This window comes from Pseudorca crassidens, chromosome 9, assembly GCF_039906515.1.
Source record: "Pseudorca crassidens isolate mPseCra1 chromosome 9, mPseCra1.hap1, whole genome shotgun sequence".
Classification (NCBI taxonomy): domain Eukaryota; kingdom Metazoa; phylum Chordata; class Mammalia; order Artiodactyla; family Delphinidae; genus Pseudorca; species Pseudorca crassidens.
Window position 1 is genome coordinate 33987489 of NC_090304.1, and position 24797 is coordinate 34012285.

A 24797-nucleotide genomic window follows, 5' to 3' on the forward strand; every position below is an offset into this window, starting at 1 on the left:
ATATTGATAGTCTAATGTTTATCCTTTTATCTCTCAGCGGGATTAACCTAAGTTATATATTCTCAGCCTCTATACTAATACTTGTGAACTGAATGATGAACATACAAGAGAATGGATGGTTTGAAATCTGAAAGTGTCCTCCCCATTCCCTCAAAGCAACAACCAAATTATGTTGAAATAAAAAGAAAGATTTTTAATTTACTTCTAAAATCTTTTAATTCAATCCATTACCTCTTAGGTTAATCACCTGCTAGGGTTTGGAATTCAATTACCTGAGTTCAAACTCAGCTATGTCACCTTCTTGCTATGGTACTTTGGACAGATTACTTAATGTTTCTGTGCCTCACTCTCAGCTTCTATTCAACGCACATAGAAAAAAAAATGCATCTCATCGACTATGTGTGAGTGCAAATTAAATAATATAATTCAAGTGTAGAAGTAAGTGTTCAATAAAGTTATCATCACTGCCATCAATGCAAGTAAAAATATATTGAATTGCCTATGATTTCCTTCTCTCATATTTTCTTGAAAACATTTCATTTTTTCTTCTGTTACAGGTACAAGAATTCAGAAAAAGATTGGCAAACAATTTATTTCTATCTTTGCCCTAAACTTAAACGTCACTTTTAAAATAGCTTTCCGATAGAACTTTCTGTGATAATAGAAATGTTCCATATCTGTGCTACCCATTATAGTAACCACTAGTGGCATGTGGCTATTGAGCATTTGAACTGTGGTGAGTGTGACTGGAGACTAATTTTTAAACTTTATTTCTTTTTAATCAGTTTACACTTAAATAGCCACATGTGGCTTGTGGCTATCATATTAGGGCATTCATAACAGGGAAAGTAAAGCCATTATTTGGGGGTTTAGAGAGTCCAATACTTAACCCCTTGACTACTTTGTCTCTAACTAATAGTGTCCCCATGTCTTTCAAGTCCCTCAAATCCAATAGTTCCCCTGGATATAGTTACTGAGATGCATAACTATGTTGGTCATTTAGAAAGAGTTTACTTATGTGCTGCAGAGTACAGCATGTGTATGTCCTAGTTATGGTGTTGTGGGTGTTACAGCTTCAGAAGGGCAGTAGTGACTAATTCTATTTATATTACTTAAAACAATCTACACCTAGAGAACCACGATATTATTTATCATTATACTGCCACAGTGTCAAATACAGTGCTTCACACATAAGCAGTCCTGACTTCTTGTTTTCTGAATCTTATGGTAGATGGGGAAGGAATGAATTAACATTGTGAGTGCTTACCGCACTCTAGGCACACAAAACATATACTTTCAGATAGATTATCCTCTTTAATTCTCAAAAAATAATGCCATGAGTTAGGTAGATAATAGTATCTCCATTTTCCAAGATGAAAAAACTGAGCTCACACATAGTTGAAATCGAATCATTCAGTCTCTTACATCCGTACACTTCTAACTGCTCCATGAAAGCTCACCATTGCCTGGAATTTAATATATTTCAGCATTTGATTTATTTCCCAAGGTTTTAGCCAGGTAACATTACAATAAAGAAATACGTATTTTCTTTCACCTATTAAACCTAGAAAAAATGGAGAGAATGGCATCTTTAGTTCTCCATAGGCAGTGAACTGAAAATTTAATGTTAGTAGTTTATTTTTTTTACTTTACTAGTAGTTTAAATAATCCATTCTTCACAAAAGTTTGAGATAAAATACTCCCCTTGACTACATCAAGTAGACATTTCAGCTATGAAACAGAAGAGATATATAAAAGAAGAAATGGAAATTGGCAGGAACTAATATCTTCCCTTTTCCAAAGGGTATATAGAATGTACTTTCAAATATGCAGGCAATGGGCTTCCCTGGTGGCGCAGTGGTTTGAAGTCCGCCTGCCGATGCAGCGGACACGGGTTCGTGCCCCGGTGCGGGAGGATCCCACATGCCTCGGAGCGGCTGGGCCCGTGAGCCATGGCCGCTGAGCCTGCGCGTCTGGAGCCCGTGCTCCGCAACGGGAGAGGCCACAACAGTGAGAGGCCCACGTAACGCAAGAAATAAATAAATAAATAAATAAAAAGAATTACTAATATTGTAATGTCAACCAGGAGTTACAAACTCAAAGGCCCAGAAGAAGTCAGGCAGATTAAATAACAGAACAAAGTGGCTAGCACTAGGGGACTATAAGAAATGGTGGCAATTGTGGAAAACTAAAGAGCTCATGCCATGTCCAGGAGGGGCAGCCATATTTATTTAGTTCTAACTCAATGTTTCCATAAAGAAATGCAGTTCCAGTGTTGCTGGATCTTCCAGTTTCTCAGAAGAATTTGGAAATCTGGATATTTTAATGTGAAAGTCCCCTGAGTTTGAACAATTGGATCTATAGGCAGCTCTATGTGGTTGCCAGTTTACAATCTCAGTGTTCATATGGGGAATAATAAAAAACAAAAATAACATTTTAAACTAAGAAGTAGTTTAAATTACATGCACACTTTGGAAAAATAACTAGGTCATTTGTTGTAGAAGGTGTAAAGGAATAAAAATTTTTTAGATAATTCTACAGAAGTAAAAACCAGTGACTTCTTTTTCTTCTGTCACTTCTTTTTTAATTGCAACACCTCTAAATCACAGCTATAGTAGTCAGACTTGAAAGAATGAGGTTTGAATGGAAGGAAGAGAAACATTCTGTGAATATGAAAGATTTCTTAGAGGAAGCAAGTGTTGGATACCAGGTGTGGCAGTCCCTCAGAGTCTTAACAAAATTAATGGTAATTGTTAATTAGTAATTAATTATAGGAACTCAAACAAATGATGATAGTTGATGATAATTAAAAAAATGTTTTTGAGAATGTATGTCAGTTTTCTGTGACCTTTCTACAGATCAAGAAATTACCTTAAGGAAATAGTCAGGAAAATTCTTTTAAAATGTATCTTGAAATTTTCCTTTCCAACAACATTTTATACATTCTAAGGTGCAATAACTTATGATTACTGGCAGCAAATTTTGAGTTCACAGGGTCACTTATTCTAATATTTTAGTTAAAGCTACTTTTAGTACCCATCTGTATAATATCCAATAAAGAAAAGCATTTTCAAAGGTCCAAAGATTGCCTTATGGATGGATTCCAGGAAACTCAATTTATTTTAGTGGCTAACTGATTTCTAAACACTTTTTGAGCAGACTTTTTTTTTTGTAACTCCATGGGACTGCACCTTGTAAATGCCCATCAATTGACTAATGATAGCTCCATAGATGCTCAGTAGTTTGAAACACAGGGATGTTAAACTTTTAGTAATTCAGAGAAAAGGCTTAAGCCTTGAAACTGCAAATCACCAGCAGTAAGGCCGTGACAAAAAATGGCTATTTATTTAACCTTTTGGAACCTCAGGTCCATCATTTGTAAGTTTTTATGAGAATTAAATGTTTGGGAAAGTGCCTAATACCAATCCTAGACCATAGTTTATCTCCAATTACTGTTACTTTTTTTTCAAATACATGTCTACTTTCAGTCTATTTACAAGAAATACCCTGATGAGAGTTGAAAAACAGATACATCATCACATCTGTACTTACTATAATAAGCTCACAAATACATAGGAAAAAACAAAAGACATGCTTTATATTTATATGGTGATTTAATTCCAATTTGTTTTTATCCATCCTCTAATTTTGTTCATCATGCTGTGCATTCATCTTCGTACTCCACACTCTAATCACAGTGGACTTTCCGAAAGGCAAATTTAGCTTCCCAGTGCTTTTAGGATAAAGACAAAGCTCCTTATAATATGGCTTCCACAGGTTGTATTAGCCTGGTTCCTACCTACCGACCTAGCACCATGGTCCTTCCCTATCTTCTGTAGCCACAGGAGCTTCTGTTCCCACTCCTGCATTCTCCCGATGCTCCCTCCCACTGCACAGCCCTTACAGAGAACTGTCCTCTCTGCCCTTCCCATAGCTGTTTGCCCAAATACCTCCCAATCCCAGATGACAGATCACTTACCCCCAAACACCACCCCTCAACACTTCTTTATAATTGCTTAAAATCCACAATGTTCAAGGGCTCCTGCTGCCATGTTCCTGTGTGAGATTAACTGATTAGCAACTATCTCCCTCAGGACGGTTTAGTTCCATGAGGAATGGAACAGTGTCTGGTTTTGTTCACCATTTTATCCCCAGCACCTACTGAACAGTATTTACGGAATATTTGTTGGATAAATACAAGTCTGAGTGTAGCTAAGGCATATATTATGTCCAGAGAGGAGCAGCAGAATGGAGTGGTTACAAGCACAAACTTTGGAGCTAGACTGCCTGTGTTTGAATCCTGGACCTTGATTTACTAGTTATGTGACTTCAGGCACGTGAATCAACTTCACCTGTGAAATAATACTAGTGTCTACATCATAGGGTTGCTGTGAGGGATGTATGAGTTTATATGAACAGTTCCTGAAATAATGCCTCACATGTAGTAAGGTTTTCTGTTTTGTTTTGTTTTCTCACAAGATCAACTGTTTATTGATTTTTTTCTAAAATACTATACATTTAAAGAAACTCCTAAACTGAAAAGACTTGACAATTTTTGGTACATCTGTAGCAAAGGAATAAGGATTTCTGCTGGTAAGTTTTCATGACAAGCAGACACACATCCATTTTCCAAGCAAGACATGAATCTCACTGGAAACATTGAATAAAATGCATAGCTTGTGATAGCGGCAGCCATTTCTCCAATGTCTGAGTTACACAAAATAAAGGCTTTCCCTCCCTCCCCTGCCCAGTGATTACAGTGTAGCTTCCTGCCCTGTGATTACAGTGTAGCTTCCTGCCCCTACACATCTGCTCCCTGATGACTAAGGATGCTCAGAAGAGACCCTTGTGCTACAGGGTGAGACCCAGCTTTTGTTTGCTCATGAGGAATAAATATATGTTTGTTAGAAAACTGAAACAAAGAGAAGTTTTAAAAAAATGATATAAAATTCAGCCTGCAGCTTCAATGACCTGTTGGGGATTTTAATGATCACTGAAACACATTGGCAGTCTCAAAAATATTCCTCATTTCCGTTTTCATACCTTGCCATCTGGGATAACTATCAAGTTCTTATATTTCTCCCACAAACAGAACTTCCTTCTTTTAGTTCTGTCCCCTCATAATTGTAGTTTTTCAAACTTCAAAAAGCATAGTATAGCTTTTATTCTTTCCTCACCTCTTCCTACTTTGGCCAATAAGTCACCAAACCAGCTCACTGTTATTTTCTAATAAATATGTATTGAAATGTCCTGCCCCTTTCAACGTAGTATTGACACTCTTACTTTAAATCCTTTAATATCTCATGTATGAACAAATGCAGAAACTTCACAAAGTATTCTTCCTATCTTTAACCTCAGATCTTTCTAACACAATCTGCACATCATCATCATATTAATCTTTCTAAATTTAATGGTTTCAGTCTCCAGCTCACTGTCTACCAAACAAGGATTCAAATGCTTAAGGCTTGCAGCTATCAACTTAATCTGTCCCTCTACAAAAAGTTCTCCCCATATACTCTTCACATCAATCAAGTTGGTCTATTCACCATCCCTAGAATACCCTTACATGTTTCCAACTTCAATATTTGGTTCATTAACCACGAATTTACATTGTATTTGCTTTTTCTCCGTGTTCATCTATTTGCACCAGGTCTGGGCAATTCAAATTCTAGTGCTTCCATGGAAACTTCTCTAAGCACTCCGACAAACTGACTTTTTTTCTGAGCCCCTATAGAATCTACTGTCTATATCAGTAGATGTCCATGTACAATGATGTGTTTCAATTGCTTAAGAGTTAAGTCTCCAGATGTTTGTGATTTAAAAAAAAAACAAAAAACTATTGATCTAACAGTTTAAAACTAAAAACCTTTTAAGGACTTATGGCAATTAAGGCAGCCCCCCTGGCCCCTTATTCATTTGCTTATATTTTTTCTTGAGCAGAAATGAAAGGATTGGTGTGACAGGGAGCCCACAGCACCCATAACCCTTGGGCACCCATGGGGGTATATTGCACAATATGTAGGAACCCATGATCTTTCCTCAGTCTGACTCTTCCCCTGCCTTTTCAGCTGTAAAATAAAGCACGATCATCTACCCATTTCTTCATGTACAAAATCCTGGGCCAATCTCCCTAACCATTCTATCTAATTCATCACCAAATCCTGCCAAGCCTGCCAAGTGTATATGCCAAAACCACTTACTTGTTTCTAGTACTACTGCTACCATCCTAGGCTAAATTGTCATAATTTCTCACCTGACCTGGACAATAGCTTCCTAAGTGGGTCCTCAGTTCCATTTTCACCTTTCCTAATCCATTCTCCACACTGCTAATGTTATCTTTCCAAAAGACTTGATCATGTTCCTGTTCAATGGTATAATATTGTTCTTAAAATAGATGACAACAGGGCTTCCCTGGTGGCGCAGTGGTTGAGAGTCTGCCTGCCGATGCAGGGGACATGGGTTCGTGCCCTGGTCCAGGAAGATCCCACATGCCGCAGAGTGGCTGGGCCCGTGGGCCATGGCCGCTGAGCCTGAGCGTCCGGAGCCTGTGCTCCGCAATGGGAGAGGCCACAGCAGTGGGAGGCCCGCGTACCCAAAAAAAAAAAAAAAAAAAAAAAAAAATAGATGACAACATCCAACAAAACTTAGCGCTGGTCTCACCTCTTGATGCTCTAGTATTACATTCTAGTATCCAGACACTCATTTTCCTTTAGTTCCTCGAAGTCATCCTGCACCTCCACATTTAAGGGTTTTCATAGGTGCTATTTTCTGTATTTAAAACACTCAGTGTTCCCTCTCTACCTGGCTAATGCCCATTCCTACCTCAGAATTATAGAAAAATCTTTCTACAAGACTAAGTTAGGACTTCCTCTTACTTACTCATGTACTTAGACTTTCCCATACTTAGTCATAACACAGCTGTAATTCACTGTTGACTTCATTATTAGCGTAAAGTTATTCTCCCTTCCCTGCTACTCCACGAGTTACCTTGTCCTGCATATTTTAGGTGTCCAATAAATATTTATTGAATAATTTATAAAATGTCATCAATGTAATATATGTTATGGTGATAAAAGTTTGAGAACCATTGGTATATATCATTTATTGAGCACTTACCATTGATATCTGTATTTTTATATGTTCATATTTTATTTTCTTAACTAGACTGTAAGCCCTTTGAGAGGTGACAGTAATGCTTTAATCTTCTTCTTTTTAGTTATCAGCATCTTGAACACAGTTATCACTCAGTAAATATCTATTTGTTGAAAAATCTAGAACAGCATCTTTAAATGACACTTTATATAGGGTGGTTAGGAATGGCCTCAGCCAAGGGATGACATCTGAACAGAGATGTGAAGGGAGTGAGGAACAAGTCATACATGCATGTGAGGAACGACTACCCTAAGAAGCTAGAAAAGCAAGTGCAAAGGCCCTGTGGTGGGTGGAACCTGCTTGTTGGGTTCAAAGAACAGCAAAGAAGCTAGTATGGCTGCAGCAAAGTGGGGTGAGGGGAAAGTCATAGGAAATATGACTGGGGATAGCTGGGGAACAGAGCACATAGTGCTTATAGACTTAGAAAGATTTCAGACTTTTCCTGCAAGTGAGTCAAGGTGCCATTGAAGAATTTTGAGCTAGGAGTTGACATGACATGACTTAAGTTTTAAATTATCTGATGATTTAATCCATGTAAAAAACTTACTTACTGACCTAGAGTAAGTACTTAGTAAATGGTTGCTTTATTATCATATCACATGGTATTCATTTAGTCTGAGAAAAAAGATCAGACATTTATGTTTCAATCTTTAAACAATGCTTAAATATAGCAAGTATGACAAATAGAATAAAATGTGGTGTTGTTGCTCTTATTAAATATTAACATAATAAATAAATATAATTATAACAATATAAATTATAATAATTTATAATATAATTGATACATGTATATTTATACATATGTAAATGTACATATGAATTGCTACATTATTTCTTATTTGGAGCAGTGATGCTAGCAAGGCATTCTTTAGACAAGCAGCCTAAACTGGCGTGAAATTAGACATGACTAGCAAAGTAATAATAAACATCAAATACATACTAGACAGCTTCATGCATGATATGTAATGCATTTTCAAACTGCTAAGTGAAACAATAGAAGGTATTCATGTAGTCAGCCCCTAAAAGCTTAAGATACAGTTGAAAAGCTCTATATACTGTAAACTCAATTACCTCATCTAAAAAACATTATGCCATTAGCCTGTAATATACCAGTACCACATACCTTGGACCACACACACATCAATATGGTGAGCACTTATATTTTAAATCACCAAGCAATCCCTAGACATGTTTAAATTAAAAAGAAACTCTTTTCCCCTGATTTTCAGTCCCTTAAAAAAGGCTCTTGTTATAAAATCTGTGGATGTTCTTCATTAAGAAATGGCATGCATAATCATTATTGATTTGTTTAAATGACCAGAATTTCTCCAAAGCATTTAGTAACAGCTCATTTTAAAATGATTAATTTTCTATTTTCCATGTGGTGAGAGTGACTTTTCTTGACATAATATTCTATACCCACAGAGCTTCGAAACAGCAGTGACCACAATTAGTGCTATCAAATATCATGAAAACACTTCCCCAGTTATACTCCTTTTACAATCTTGTCTTGCCCATGTGCCTGCATGCAGTTAAATGCAGTATGTAAGCGTGTAAGGGGAAGAGATGATGTCATCATGGAAAAATCTGATCAGGCTTGCTTTTATGCTCAGGGGGCAATGTTCTGCTGGTGCTATGAAATCATGTAGATGAAAGATGTATGTGTGTGCGTGTGTGTGAGCCTCCTTCTTCTAATCCAAAATTTGTTTTAATTTTTTTCACGTTTTCTGGAATTTCAATTCAACATGTTTTATTTTTAGTCTTATGTTTCATATGTCTTTTTTTTTTTTTTTTTTTTTTTTGGCGGTACGCGGGCCTCTCACTGTTGTGGCCTCTCCCATTGCGGAGCACAGGCTCCGGACGCGCAGGCTCAGCGGCCATGGCTCACGGGCCCAGCCGCTCCGCGGCACGTGGGATCTTCGTGGACCGGGGCACGAACCCGTGTCCCCTGCATCGGCAGGCAGACTCTCAACCACTGCGCCACCAGGGAAGCCCTCATATGTCTTTAATGCAGCCAACATTTACACTACGAAACAATAGCTTACACTTTGAACTTTTGAAACAGTTTTCAAAAACACTTTTGAAGGAGAGTCCTTTATCAGCAGGTCCACATAAACTTGTAGGCTCTGAAACTTTTCGTATTTCTAGATTAAATGCTGCCACCTGGCCTTTCTCCTTCTCCCCCCTCACTCTGGATTTTGGGGATTCTCAGCAGCGCATTAGAATAGGGCTAGAAATACCCTCTCTCACATCTCTTAGCACAAAGAGCTCATCAGAAACAAACTCCAATGTGAAAAGAACATTAGAACTTGGGGAAAAAAATGACTTGCTTTTGCTCATGTTAAAAAGGTCAGCAGCTACTGGTCTACAACAAGTAAGAAAGAAGGTAAACATAATAGTAATAAAATTTATTTTACTCTCTTGCAATTTGAGGGAAATTCTGAAATAATTCTGATTCTTGTCATTTGCTTCTTTTATGTAAAAACCTTACTCAAACATGAGTGCTTGTCACAAAGGTTAATTCTATGCTTTGCACATGGTTATTTTCCATTTGGCTATACAAGGATCTATACACTTGTCCAAATAATTATAAGTATGTAAAGCCAAAGTGTAGTTGAACTTCTAATTCCATCTACAGATAATTGAACAAACTTTATACTGTTTTTAGTAATTTTCCCAAAGAACCTCAGCCTGCCTTTCTAGACACTGGCTTTCTCCACCACCGACCAAAAGAATTATACAATAAGAGGAAGATTGACAATTCTTCTATGATTCATTGAGAACAATCAAATGAGAATAATTTAGATTCTGACTTTGTAGTAATAGAAAGTAAGATTAAACAACGTAATAATGTATGGGTACTAGACATGGTCAAATGAATGTACTAAAATCCACTTAAAAACCATTGCAATAGGCCCATATAAGTGCACACTGGGCATTCAAGTGTGTGTACAGCCATTATTTTACAAAGCAGGTATTATTTTTAATTTGTATACCTTTGATCTAGGAATTAGATGAGACATACTCAAAATAATGTTTTTAAAACGATGTGTATGAAAACTTTTCAGTATATATTACTATATGTTTTAAGTTCTATTCTAAATTTAGCCACATAATAAAATATTGCCTTTCTCTTTTTTAATCTGTGACTGCTTAAAATTCCTTTCTTCCAAATCATTTTGTATGCTTGATCTGAACATCTATGTACTACCACCTACATCTATTCTCCCTGATAGAGAGTAAACTCCTTGAGTAGACTGTGTCTTTGTCACACCCATTCTCACCACCAACAGGCAGGCACATGAATATACAGAGCAAATAACATCACCTCCTGCTCCTAGCATATACTCATCAATCATCTAACAAATGTCAAAATGACATGTACAAGTAGGACTCAATTATTATGAAATATTTGTAGTTCATAATATTCTATATTATTAAAGATTGATAAAATGATGAACTTGTTACCCTTTAATGACTTTTATATTTTCTTTTTGAGCTATCCACTGGTGAATAAAATAACACGTTTTTTGGAAAGCTAATAGCAGTATTTATTGCTCATGTTCCTAAACACTGCAATTTTCTGATTCCCTCCTGCAGTTTTACAGAAACTGTACTTTTACCTTGGTCGTTAAATAGTGTTTTGGTAGATGACTAATTAGGGGCTGAGAAGAAACAATAGTTCTTCTATTCTCATTTCACTCACCAACTATTTTATTGGGCAAAAGAGGCAGTTACTGGGAAAAAGATGTAAAAAAAGAAAAGAAAGAAACATGGTGATTCCATCTTTATGGCTCCTTCAGTAATTGAAAAACACAACCCTTAATTGCTGTAACAATACCTCATTTCAGGTCAGAACTATCTCTTGAGAACCTATTCCATGAAAGGCCCTACAATTATTCTTCTTCCTAATTCTCAATGGTGAGCAAATTCATAAAACTACTGGTTATCACTCATCTCATCCTTATTTTACAGGAACTGTGGCAAACATTACAAACAGGCCTTGAAAAGTAATCCCGAAACTAAATAAAACATTTGGATATTAATACGATCATTTCTATCATCATTTTTTTTTTTACCTTTAGATAATGCTCTGAACTCAAATAAATGTATCATGTGACTATCTAATAACATCTACAATTGCCTAAATGACCAACCTCCTCCAGCATTCATTTACTAACTAGTTTAGACCTCCACGGTCTATTGCTTCAGCCAGTCTCTTGTCAGTACTTTTAATGCCCTCAGATCCTTTTTCTTGCCCTGTACCACCCTAAAATTCTCTAATCCGTTTTCTCCATTACTTAAAAAGTCAACTTTGTTCCATATGATTTTGCACATCAAAGACTTCTGAGCTAAGCAAAACCAGCAGAGGGAGGAATTTTCAAGTCGATAAGAATAAAAATCTTCAGGATTAAAAATCGTTTCATAACAACATCTGGATCTACAAGTAAATGTCTGCATTGGTCCATTTATTCACTCATTCATTTATTTATTCATCCAAAACATGTCAACTGAGCACCTATATGCCAGCTATTATGATGGACTTACATGTGAATAGAACACAAACCATGTCCTCAAGGATCTTAGAGTCTAGTAAAGGAATAAAGAAAGAATAAGACAAGAAAACAACTAAATATAACAATAGGGTACAGGTGTTCTGACAGATGAGCGCCAATTTGTAGACCCTGAGCCCAGTGAATGAAAGGAGTGCTGATCTCAAGTCTTTACTGTAAAGCTTCCTTCTTATAAAAGAGACCTCAATTGTTTACTATGCATTAGGGAAAGGGAAATGCCTTGTGGGGACCAGGTGATAGATGGATATATGACCTTAGTCCACATTACACTATGACTATTGTGCCTTCCAGAATGTGTATTTGGCATGGATATTCTCAGCAACTGTCAGAATTTTTATTACCTGATACAGGGAATAATTCATATTTGACAGAAGGACCAAATAAAATATCACAATTTTGAAAAAATCAGAGATTCACACTACTATCAATGACTCGAACATTGCAAAGAAAGTAATTTCCATCATATCTCCATTTGATTCAAGGCCATATATAAGACAGATGGGATGCAAAGAACAGTGGGGAAATTATAATGAAGTAACAGTTTCAATCATAGTTGTTCCAGATGTGGTCTTTTCATTGAAGTATATGAACAAATATCCTGGTACTTGGCATGCATCTACTGATATGGAAGATGCAATTTTCTTAATCCTAATAAATAGAAAAATCCAGAAGCAGTTTACATACACTTGACAAAAATAACAGAACACTTACTATCCTGCATCTCAAGCTCCAGCTCTGTGACATAGCCTACAGGGACTATGGGGATTTCAACATCCCACAAAATACCAAACTCTTCTACTATATCATGATATTTTGCTGATTTGATATTGAAGAACAGGAATAGCAGGGAAATTAGATGAGTTCATAAAATACACGCATTCTAGTGGGTATAAGATAAACTCTATGAGAATCCAGGAAGGGGGCTTTGCCAACTAAGTAAAGTTTCTGGGGCCAGTAGTGGAGGCCATGTAGGAACATTGCCTTTTTTGTAAAGGATATCTTGTAAGTGTTCCTAGCTTGCTATGGTTGTTTGATGGAGGTTGAATCCCCGTCTCGGGATACTAATGACCATGAAACTTGAACAGTTTATAATGAACTTAGCTCCAGATAATTAACTTGACCATATTTTTAGTTGTGCCCAGCGACACTCTATCATGGAGTAGAAGTGTAACATAAGGAATTAGTTCAATCAGTCCTGAAGGTCCAGGTAAATTCCACAAGCACATCGTTCACTTCCTATCCTGCTCACTTTTCACACTACTTTTTTTTCTCAGCCTGCACATAGAGTCCATATCAAGTCCCCTATGACTAGCTGACAAAGGGTGAAAAAAAAGTCAAGAAGCTTTTTATATCATTCTACGTTTTATGTATGCTATTCTATAAATGTTATTATTCTATAACATTTACTGCTATAGCGTTTAAGCCCCATTTAGGTATATCCCTGTAATATGGTATAGAACAGAAGAAACTGCCAATGATAAAAACATTAACCAAGACATTTCATTGTCTCTGAGCTAGAGAAGTCGGGACAAGAGAATTTAATTTTATAATGGGGAATAATTTATTTTAATATATTTAAAACTTGAAGATATTTATAATTTCTTTTAATTCCTAGGAATTGGACTTTATCACTAACTTTCCTATTTTTTTTCATCTCTCCTCAATCCCAGGCCGAGAAATAACCCATCAAAAAAATCATTTATTTCCATATCATTCCACCTATATTCCCTCCCTCTCATCATGATTCACTCTGTTGGTTTAATCTTGGCAATACATTTGCATTTCAAAATCATGGATTTCTTAAGGAATATACGATTATTTTAGTTGCACAGCTAGATACAAACACCTGTAGATTAATCACAGCTGAGATTTTCTTTTCAAGAAAAACCTTTTACCACTTCTACCATACTTGTTCTGTCAGAGACACCAGCAGTACACACAAATTTCTGGATTTCTCTGAATTTAATCTTGGTAAGACGTTCTCTCAACAGAACGTGCTATTGAGTTTTGAGGGGAAAAACTCTGATCTTTATGTCTTATTTAATTCCTGGATGGCACAACATCCTGAGGTATTGCTATCTCACAGCTCAGAGAACTAGGTTTTCTTGATGGGCAAACATACTATGGGCCTTCTATCTGACTAGGATGTTCTTTCCCACAAACAAGGGCTGGATTCTACATTTAGATGGTGAATGTTCAGTTCCTTCCTTAGAGCATAATGTAGCATTCTACTAAGTAACAGAACTTCTTTTTTTTTTTTCTTTTCCCTTCATGTACTTCAAACCTGATCTAACCATCCAGAGCTCTTTGAAGTCAAAGGAAACTCTGAACCCAGGGAAACTCTGATGTCTGGGGCAGAGACTCTTAAGATAAATGAGACAAACAGGAATGTTAGGAGAAAAAAAGAGGTTGAATCCTTTGAGTATTTTGCACCATGTTGATGCCCCAGTGGTTCAGAAAATCGTGTACACAAATCAGCAAGTCATGATTGGGAAAAAGAACAGAGTAATTATACAATAGCAAGTGAACTCTCTAGACCAGGATATGAAAGTTCATACAACAATGTAACAATTATTTTGTCTTGATTGGAGACGCCAAGCAACTAAGGGTCAAAAGGCATAAAACCTAACCTTGAACTTATCACTTGTTTTGGTTTTCTCATCCCAATAGGATATTGGAAAGATTAATAGTTTAGATTTTTGCCTTTAAAGTTCCTCAGCTCTGGGAATATTAACATTTATATTTATAATAAATTGATTGTATTATGGTACATATAAAGTAATCAAAATCAATTTACACATTAAATTGCTGCACCCTGGTCTCAAATACTTGTAACCCAACTATGGCGTAACTCTGTGAAATCTCTGCATTGCTTCCATGCAAAATGAGAAAGTGCACAGGCTAAGATTAACTACTTAAAGCTAAAATCATAGAGAGGCTATTTTTAAAATTGATCCATTGATGCTTGGAAAGAAAGAATCATAGGATATAATTTATTTTAATTCAGGGTATTTTATCAAGTCAGAATAGGCTATGAGTCATGCATTTATAAATAAAATATTAAATATGTAAACTGTCTAACATATTTATTAAATTTACTTGCAAATATTAATAGTGTTTAAATCACTCTTAACACAGACATACTTCACACATACCAGACATAACTTACTCGCTCTAAAGTATTTACACAGCTGTAAAATCCCCAAATTAACTATCAATCAGGAAAAGTAAAAATATTGCTATGAGAACAAGAATATGAGATTTAAGCAGCTGGAAAAGAATTACAAAGGACTTCCTATAACGTGACTTTAGATGAGATCAAGTTTGCCGTTGATTTTTTTTTTAAGTAATATTGTTTTAACATCTTTCTAAACATAACAGTTTCACTAATTCAGCAAAGTAATTGGCCAACTCATCTATCTTCACCACTATTGTCCCTAAATTTCAAAACGTCCAGGTGGAAAATAATTACTTACATACACACATAAGCAAACAATATTGTGATCTTAATATTGTAACCTCCAATTTGAAAGTCTCCTTTTTTCCTAAAGGAAACAGTCAATGTAAACTCAACTACGTGGGTCTTAGAAAATCTATTCTGGTTTAAATTTAGATTTAATAATAACAAAATATTGTCGAATATCATATAACAGCTATTTCTGTTTATAGACAAAGGTGGACTGAAGACCATGACTCTTGAGAAAATTATATTTATGAACAATAATAGCCATGAAGATATTAGCCATTTGGCTTTTCATCTTTTGAAAAATTTCTCATAAAATGCAAAAAGAAAAACTAGCTGTCTTTGCATTTTTCATAAAGTTAAGCACATGCTATTTTGATTTAAGCTGCACTGGAAGTAAGTTGTGAAATACATGAATTTTGCCAAGGACACAGAAGGCAATTTAGTCAAGAGTAATTGTGTCAACTTCTAACTCAGAGTAAATTTGATTTTTTGAGCATTGAAAGTTAGGTCATAGTGGATTTTTTAAAACCTACACTTGTTTAATAATGATGGTTGAATTTTTATACTAAAACATTTATCATAGTCAAAATATTACTTGAGTTTTTTATTCAATTAAACAAATGGCTTAGGGTCAATAAATGAAAGGAAAATTTCTTTTGTTTCTTTTTATGTTTTACAGTTTTATTATAAAACTAATATAATTTGAAATAAATGTTTCAAAGGAAACAGCTAGCAAACTCCTGACTCATACCTATCCTCAATATTACATATTACTATGGAGATCTGGGGCAAATGTATCAATACATATATTTGCATATAGTAGCTATCACGTTAACTATAAACTTTTACAAGGTACTTATTTTTTTCTTCTAGTTTCCTCTAGTTAATCTAAAATTCTCATCAGGGTCTCTTAACTCAAATGCATGAGAGGTAATATTTACCAATAGTCTTTTTTGTGTAATGCTCTTTGGCAGGCATAGATGCATAATTATTAATCCTATTTTAAAGATAAGAAAACTAAGGCTCAGACACATCCACTCAATAGATAGTAAAACTAGAACCCAAGCCAAATGTGTTCAACATCAAAGCCTTTATGCAATAGACTAGTGCTTTGTGGGCTGTCTTACACTTGACAGTCTTATAATTCTCTTCAGGGATCTTAACTTCTGTTTTAAAAAGCAAAAGTTGACAAAATAAACAAAATCAGAAAACTGTGCCTTAGTAGAGTTGTTTATTCTTTGTTACCAGGAAGGATTCAAGATCTTAATATGGAGGCAATGAGCTCTCTTTCCTCAACAATAAATAATACAAATAGAGGTTGCAGGACCTATACAAGCATTATTAAGATAATGCTTTCAAAAATCTGGGCACAACACTTTTTTTTCCCTCTGTTAATTATTTTAGAGTGAATTTTCTATGCAAATTGTCCTCCTACTATGCATTATGTTTTCTCATTAGTGAACTGAAGTAAAAGCCAGTTACATTACAATGGAGGACACAGCAGAAGAAAAATCAGTTTCCTAACAGTCCTAACATTGTCTGCATTTTCATAAACGATCTCTTCGTGTCTAAGCTATGCATAGTGAACCAAAGTGAGAGAGCATTAGACTTGGAAAGAGGACGTCTACATCAAGTTCTTGCTCTGTCACTTACTAGCTGCGTGATCGTTCATAAATCATTTAGTCTGCATCTAAATGCAGGAAAACAAAAAATGAACTCAATGGTTCCCAAACTTTGCTGCACATCAGATTCACCTGCAGAGCTTTTTAGACATCCCAATCCCCAGGTCCTTCTCCATGGGGATTAAATCAGAATGTTCAGGTAAAGGAGCCAGGCCTCATAGTTTTTAAAGATCTTCAGGTGATTCCTCTGCACAGCAAGGTTTGGGAGCCAATGAGTTAATTAACATTTTCACAGAGCTTCTTTTATTTTTTAAATTTTTAAATTAAAAAAAAAATTTTAAACATCTCTATTGGAGTATAATTGCTTTACAATGGTGTGTTAGTTTCTGCTTTATAACAAAGTGAATCAGCTATATGCATACATATATCCCCATATCCCCTCCCTCTTGTGTCTCCCTTCCACCCTCCCTATCCCACCCCTTTAGGTGGTCACAAAGCACCGAGCTGATCTCCCTGTGCTATGCGGCTGCTTCCCACTGGCTATCTATTTTACATTTGGTAGTGTATATATGTCCATGCCACTCTCACTTTGTCCCAGTTTACCCTTCCCCCTCCCCGTGTCCTCAAGTCCATTCTCTATGTCTGCGTCATTATTCCTGTCCTGCTTTTAAGATGGAAAAAAAAATGAAGAGGCTTTTTATGTTATGTAATACTTTACAGAGCAATATAAAATATTATCCCCAAACTAACTACAGCGCTATAAAAAGAAACCCATTGTTTCAGGGAGCTTTATCTTTTGTTTAGATTTTAGTTCAGTAATCATAAAGAAATTTGACATAAATAATAAGTTTTACTTTTTTTTTGCCAGAGTTGCAGAAAGTTTAACAGCTTTTCCTTTTACTTTTAAGCTGTCTTCAACAATATTTTAACCTCATTTTTTCTTACCTCTTTTTCTTCTGTCTAAAATTAAGGAAAGTAAAAAAAAATAAAATTAAGAAAAGTGTCATCTACCTTGTTCCTTTCAAAAAATATCAAACACCACACTTTTATTATGTGTTTATAATAACCAGGAAAAATATTAGAACAATGTGCAGAAAGGAAATATGAGCAGTCAGAAAGAAAATAATTTGTTCAAAGTTACTTAGTACTTAAGTACTTAATACTTAATACTACTTACTTAAAAAGAGCAAAATATTACACACTCCAGATATTTTGTTCCAGTATTCAGTCTTAATCTATCTGGAAACAAAGACCTATTCAGTAAATCTTTCTTGGCCAGATTTTGTTCGTTGCCTGATGACATAAGTTATTTCTCTGTTAAAATTTTAATCAATAGATCAGATTCAACCAGTTTATATACAGCATTTGTTTTGTATTAATACCATCAACTTCCATAACCTTCTATTTAATTAGACTTATTGAAAGGATTATGTAATTTATGTAATTAGAGTGCAAACAACACGTTACCTAATTAAAAAGCACCCTCTGTGTTTCATTGTTAAGAGAGGACTTAATGCATCCATTCACAACAAAATCCTCAAACTCAATTCATAAGCGACTACAAATGCAATCCACCATCTGACAGCGACTGATTTTGCCTTGGGATCTTTTACCTTGGCGGGCTTGTTAGCATCCATGCTCTCTTTGAATTTCTCCTGCACAGTTTCTACAAGTTGACAGAGCAAGGCACCATTATCCAATTTCTCCATAAAAGTTTCTGCCGTAATCTCCTTCCCTGAAATAACAAAAAGAAGCATTATAAAAACACAATCATTCCCCAACCCAAATGTGACATTCATGCCAACATATGCAGTTTTTATCACGAAAATTCCAATTCTAGCTGAGTTACATATCTGAGATAGGAAATCACTGGAAAGAATGGTTTCTTTGGAATTTTACGTTTTTCAGTTACTTTGGCCTGTAAGGCAAGAGCATAAAGCGAAACTGGTATTTTGTGTTGTGTATATGTCTTTCAACACAAGAACTCCATAGCTCCCCTTTAATATAAAATAGAGCCATAGTATATCAAAAATCAACCACCACTGGCAATTTTAAGAGTGTGGCCAATGCATAAAACCACATCTCTATGGGCTTCCCTGGTGGCGCAGTGGTTGAGAATCTGCCTGCCAATGTAGGGGACACGGGTTCGAGCCCTGGTCTGGGAAGATCCCACACGCCGCGGAGCAACTAGGCCCGTGAGCCACAACTACTGAGCCTGTGCGTCTGGAGCCTGTGCTCCGCAACAAGAGAGGCTGCGACAGTGAGAGGCCCGCGCACTGCGATGAAGAGTGGCCCCCGCTCGCCGCAACTAGAGAAAGCCCTCGCACAGAAAGGAAGACCCAACACAGCCAAAAATAAATAAATAAAATTAAAAAACAAAAAAACACATCTCTAAATTCCATTGAGTTTGTTTTCCTGATGAAGATAATACAGGTAAAATTAATGCAAGTAAGAAACTCTCTATAAGAAAACACTGCCCCTCTAACCACTCTTCCCCTTCCTGATGCAGTGCTTGAACTGTGGAATTATTAGGTTCAGATCTCTCTGCTTTTTTTTTTTGTCTCCTCACAACCACTCACAGCTTCAATTACTGCTTTTATGAACATGATTCACAGTTGTCCATCCCTGCCATTTTATTGGTTAAAAGTTATTTTTCTTTCTTATATGCTCCCAAAGTATATTTTCTTTCTTCTTTTCTTTCACTTTGTAACAGCTTTATTGGGATATAATTCACACCCCTTACAATTCACTTCTTTCAAGTGCATAATTCAATGACTTTTAGTATATTCACAGAGTTGTGCAATTACCACCACAGTCAATGTTAGTACATTTTTATCACTCCCCAAAGAAACTGTACCCTTTAACTATCACTCCCGATGGCTCCATTCCCCAACCCCCCAGGCTCTATAAAATCATTAATTTCTTTTTTGTATGTTCCTCAAAACTCCCTTCCCTAAGCTCTCTCCTTTTCCTGGTGTTGTAATTCTCTAAGTTTCAGAATATTTTATTTCCCTGTCTTAATTTCCTATAACTTATTAGTCACAAGTCCTGTAGATTCATGCTTCCTTCTGTTTCTAGAACCATAATCTTAATTTTAAAAATTCATGGGGGCTTCCCTGGTGGCACAGTGGTTGAGAGTCCGCCTGCCGATGCAGGGGACACGGGTTCGTGCCCTGGTTCGGGAAGATCCCACATGCCGCGGAGCAGCTGGGCCCGTGAGCCATGGCCGCTGAGCCTGCGCGTCCGGAGCCTGTGCTCCGCAACGGGAGAGGCCACAACAGTGAGAGGCCCGCGTACCGCAAAAAAAAAAAAAAAAAAAAAAAAAAATTCATGGTCTGATACCTAAACTCTAGCAGCAAGAACAATGGTTAGTCTTCGTATCCTCAACGTCTGCCTCCAGAACATACCATAATCACTGCTAAAATTAATATTGCTAAACACCACCCTCATTGAGCCAATCTTCATCTTTACTGCATAGTCCCTAATCTTCTCCTCTACGTAAAAGATGAAACAAACCCGCTTTAACCCAACATCCAAAGTCCTCTCATATGCCGCTAATCCACCTTTCTATTCTACCTTGCTTACACCCTGCTCCTTGGTCTGCACCCTGCCTTCCTAGTTCCATGGGCAGATCCTCCCGTTTCCACTCCCATGCCTTGGTCCAGGCATGGCCCCTTCCTATAACAGCCCCCTATCTTCTACCTGCCTGGCCACATTCTACTTTCCCTTTAATCAGAAATCCAGAAAGAGATTCTCCCAGTGTACATCAGTCTCCTTCCTATATGGTCATACTCAGGAGTATCACTCACTCTGGCACTCATCAAACTTCTTCTGTGGCTAATAACATGCTTTGTACAAAGTTCCTGTCATCACCAGTACATTAGAAACCTCTTGAGGTATATTGTTTTGTGTGTGTGTTACTACAGAGGTAAGCATAATGTTACTTACATAGAAGGTACCTAGTAAAACATGTTCAGTGAGTACGTGAGTTGACAAATGAAGAAACAAACTCTTGGAAAACTTTGAGAAAATGTTGGGTATTATTTCCGTGAAAAGTAGTTGTTAAAGCAAAAAGAAAAAAAGGAGGTATTTTAAAGTTTTATACTGAGAGTCATAGGATTACCTTTTATCTTAAGAAAAATGCATGCAGCTCAATTCCATGAACACTTAAGATAAATGTAAACCAACTGGAACAACAGATATACTACTGGCTTAAAGTTAAACTCACACTATCTAATATATTTGGTTTTTAAGAAACATCTGTTTGAAATGATTTTTTTACAGTTTGGGGGGAAGGGCAGGTGAAGGAGGAAAAAGAATTACTTTTTTTATGTTCTTTTTTTCCCTACTGGATAGTTCACATTTTAGCCCTCAGTTAGGATAATGACTTCTGCAGGTGGCAAAACATCAGTAGCTCTAAGTACTCACCACAGAGGTAGCCTATACAGAGCTATTAGTATTTCAAAATTGTATGCAGCTCAGCTCAATTAAGGAATGAAAGTAATAGTCTCAAGATACAAAAAAGCCAGCACAACAGAATTTGTATTATGCATTCACCATATTGGCTTGCATTTTCTAATGATAATAAGAAAGTTATTTACAAACAAGCATAAAAATAAATATTAGAAATATTTTAAAAATTATCAATTACATTTCAAGGTAAAGAAGGTAAACTGTACCTAAACTGTTGAATGATTCCTTTATAAATTACTTATAAGATTTTCTACATTTGGAAGAGGTCTTTAGGCATTATTTCATTAAGCTACTTGAAAATTTAAAGATTCTATTCATAATGTCAAGTGATGAGATGATGACAATAAATTTACAAGAACTTGTAAATTATAAAAAGAAAAATGGCTTTCATTGAAAAGTCATTAGCAATTTACCAAAAGGAATGATTTTTACTTTTTCTGCATTATACCTGAACAATTTTTTGTTATCCTCCTTTTCATGAATACTTGAGGAATTTAACATTGAACATCTGTACCTAATGAAAAATATATTAGGTCTCAGCTTTCAATTCTGTATATTTTATAGCTCCAAAAGGTGGGATTTTTTTTTTTTTTTGGCTAAAGCAGACACTATTACATACTTTATGGTTGAAATGTACTGACTCAAATGAAGGAAAAATGCAAGACAGAGAATTTTTTTTAAACCTTCATATGTAACATTTTCCATCCAATGATTAAGAATCATAAAATATACATTTTAAATGTACTGTATAATTTTAAGAAATCAGTTATAATCCTTATATGGGGTGATATATTATCATACTCTTTATTCTATTAATATTACCAAAAGTATATAAAAAACTGAATATAAAGTTGGCTGAATTTAATCATGACGAATCCATCAGAATAGGCTATGAATTACTAATTACAGTTTCTCAAGTAAAAGCTATACACAGTTCAATCTCTGTCAGGCAGAACCAGATCTCCTTTAATATAAATTGTGTAGCTGGTTTGAGACATTAGACTATAAATGCTAGAAACAGTAGGATTCTAGTAGCATAGAATCATTTCTTCCCCAATCCCATCTTTCCACGTTTTTGGTATATTTAGTGAAAGAAGGGGCAATGAACAGACACAATTAAATCACCTTGGAATGCCGACACATACTGGGTTGTCTTTATTATTGACTTGAAGGTCAACCCAAAATAGCCAAGTCTAGAAAGAATATCTTTACTTACTGGGTTCATAATTATGAACTTAGATCTTCACATCATCAATTCAGTCATGATTTGCCAGTAGACAGAGATCAGGTGGTTTGGTTAAATATTGTGATTAGTCATTTCCTCTTAAAATATGAGGATACAATGATATGAAATAATCATGTACCTGAAATATTTTGTCAGGTAACTAAAATCAACACACATACTTGTACATACAAGTGTATTCCTCCCAGAAATGTAGGCTTGCCATAATTTCCATAAAGATTATCCCTTTTATCTTCTATTTTGCTAGGAAAGAATGTTTTCCTCCTAGTAAGTTAGTAGTACTACACTCAGTTTCCTAATAATATATAATATCTAATAATGATATTTAACATTTGAGTTCTTACTATATGCCAAGCACTTTACATGTATTCATGTTTTTAATATTTTTACAAAACTGCCAAGTGAGTGCTTCTATTATATCCATTTTACAGATGATGAAATTGATGTATTTAGGTTAAATAACTTGCTTAAGCTCACACAGTGAATCTGACTCTTTAACCCAAGAAGTCTAGGTTTAGAGTCTATGTTTTTAGCCACCATTCTTAGTTAGTTAAATCAATATTTGCTGGATACACAAATGACTATTTTCTATAACAATGCATTCTCTTGAATGCAGTTGTCTTTTTCTTTTTAGAAAATCTACAGATTTTTTCTCTCTAGAAACTCCTTCAGAAAAAAGCAAAACAGTGTAGGGCTGAAGACAGTGGTGCTGAGAAATGAATAGCAAGTCACCTTGCTGATGATTGGAGAATGACCGAGAATAGCATTCAGGCATGCTCTGTTATGTAGCCTGATTCATTGCATAAGAAAACTAGTATGTTTTATCTATAACGGTGATCTAGATATGATCAAACTCTACTCCAATCTCCACTGTACCTCTCAATCACAGTCTATTTCTCCAATTAGAGAACTCGAAGCAACTCATCTGCTATCTTAACTCAAATTAGTCAGTGTTTTAAGACTGAAATATAAATGTTGTGAGATAGGAAATGATTGATTATATCCAGAAACCCTAGATCAGCACCTGCTCCACACTGATTCAGAGTCTACCCTGTATTTGTATCAACAAAAGACAAAGTCGGTTCTGTTGGAAAAGTTGAGTAAAAACATTAGGGTGTAACTGCTCTGAAAGGTGTCAATTTGTGAACATAGACTTGATTCTTTAAACTTTTGAACTAGCATAAGACACCACCTTTCCTAAGAAATTTTTATTGACTACATCAAGAATATGAGAAGTCTGCAGGACAAGTATCCAGTAAAAGGACTTTAAGAAAAAAGAAAAGAGAGCTGTTCCAAACTCATTAGACAGCAGCAACTCCAGTAAATAGGTGCTTAACTTTCTAATGCTAAAAATAGGTTTTTTCAGAAATAACTGAAATAAGGAAAACATTACCTATTGATCATACTACGCATATAACAACTGAATTTTCCTTTATGTGCATGTAGGAAAGTCAGAGAAAGGGACAATCATCATAACATCAACTGTCATAATGCATTTCTAAATATTAGTAAAATCAATTTAGCTTAACTTGATTTGTAATATATTTTTTGATTTATTCAAATTCCCTGCATATATCCAAACACATATGCCTACATCTTAATGATCTAAAATCCTTAAGAGCAATATCAATTTCTGTGATTAATTCTGTAGCTTAACAACTACAGTCTTTTCTCAAAATTATACTCCCATGTGATTCATGTAGTGTTATTAAACAAATACTAATTGAAGATAAAGGTCATTTTCAAATGATTAAAGAAACATAAAATAAATAAACAATCTGAGAACATCTATGTTAGTATATTCATTTCAAAATTAAACCAACAACAGTCTTCAATAGTCTTTCAACAATCATGAAATCTGTAGAATGCGCCTCATCTATCTGAATGATGGGTAGTTGCTATAATCTGGGACTGTTAATTTAATTACATGCTGTTTATTCAAAGTAACAAGTTTTTCTCCAAGACTTATTTGTATAATCATTTGATGTTCAAATATGTCCTAAGGACATAGTTAATTAACAAATGAGCAATAGCTAGTTCATGAACAAAAATAACAAAACAGAAAGCCTAAAATAAAAATTACATGTGTATATTTAATGTATAGCAGGGGACAATGGCCAGAGAAATGTTTTAGAGGCAAGATTCTCTTGATTCAGGTTTCTTTTGCTGTCTTTTCTGAGTGTTGGTCATAAAACTCCATAGTGTCAACTATTATCAATAGAAAACATACTTGGACTACAAAGATATGTAAGTAGTCTGTAAATATC

The 24797-nt window shown here is 35.5% G+C and overlaps 1 protein-coding gene across 8 annotated transcripts in view; it reads right to left on the reverse strand.

Moving 5' to 3' along the window:
* GAS2 (growth arrest specific 2) overlaps window positions 1-24797 on the reverse strand; it is a 158214-nt gene that overhangs the window by 82149 nt on the left and 51268 nt on the right. For all 8 annotated transcript variants that reach the window (XM_067749597.1, XM_067749591.1, XM_067749598.1 and 5 more), the window contains one exon: window positions 18428-18549. In XM_067749597.1, coding sequence (XP_067605698.1) covers window positions 18428-18549 — 122 coding nt within the window. The remainder of the gene's footprint in view (window positions 1-18427; window positions 18550-24797) is intronic.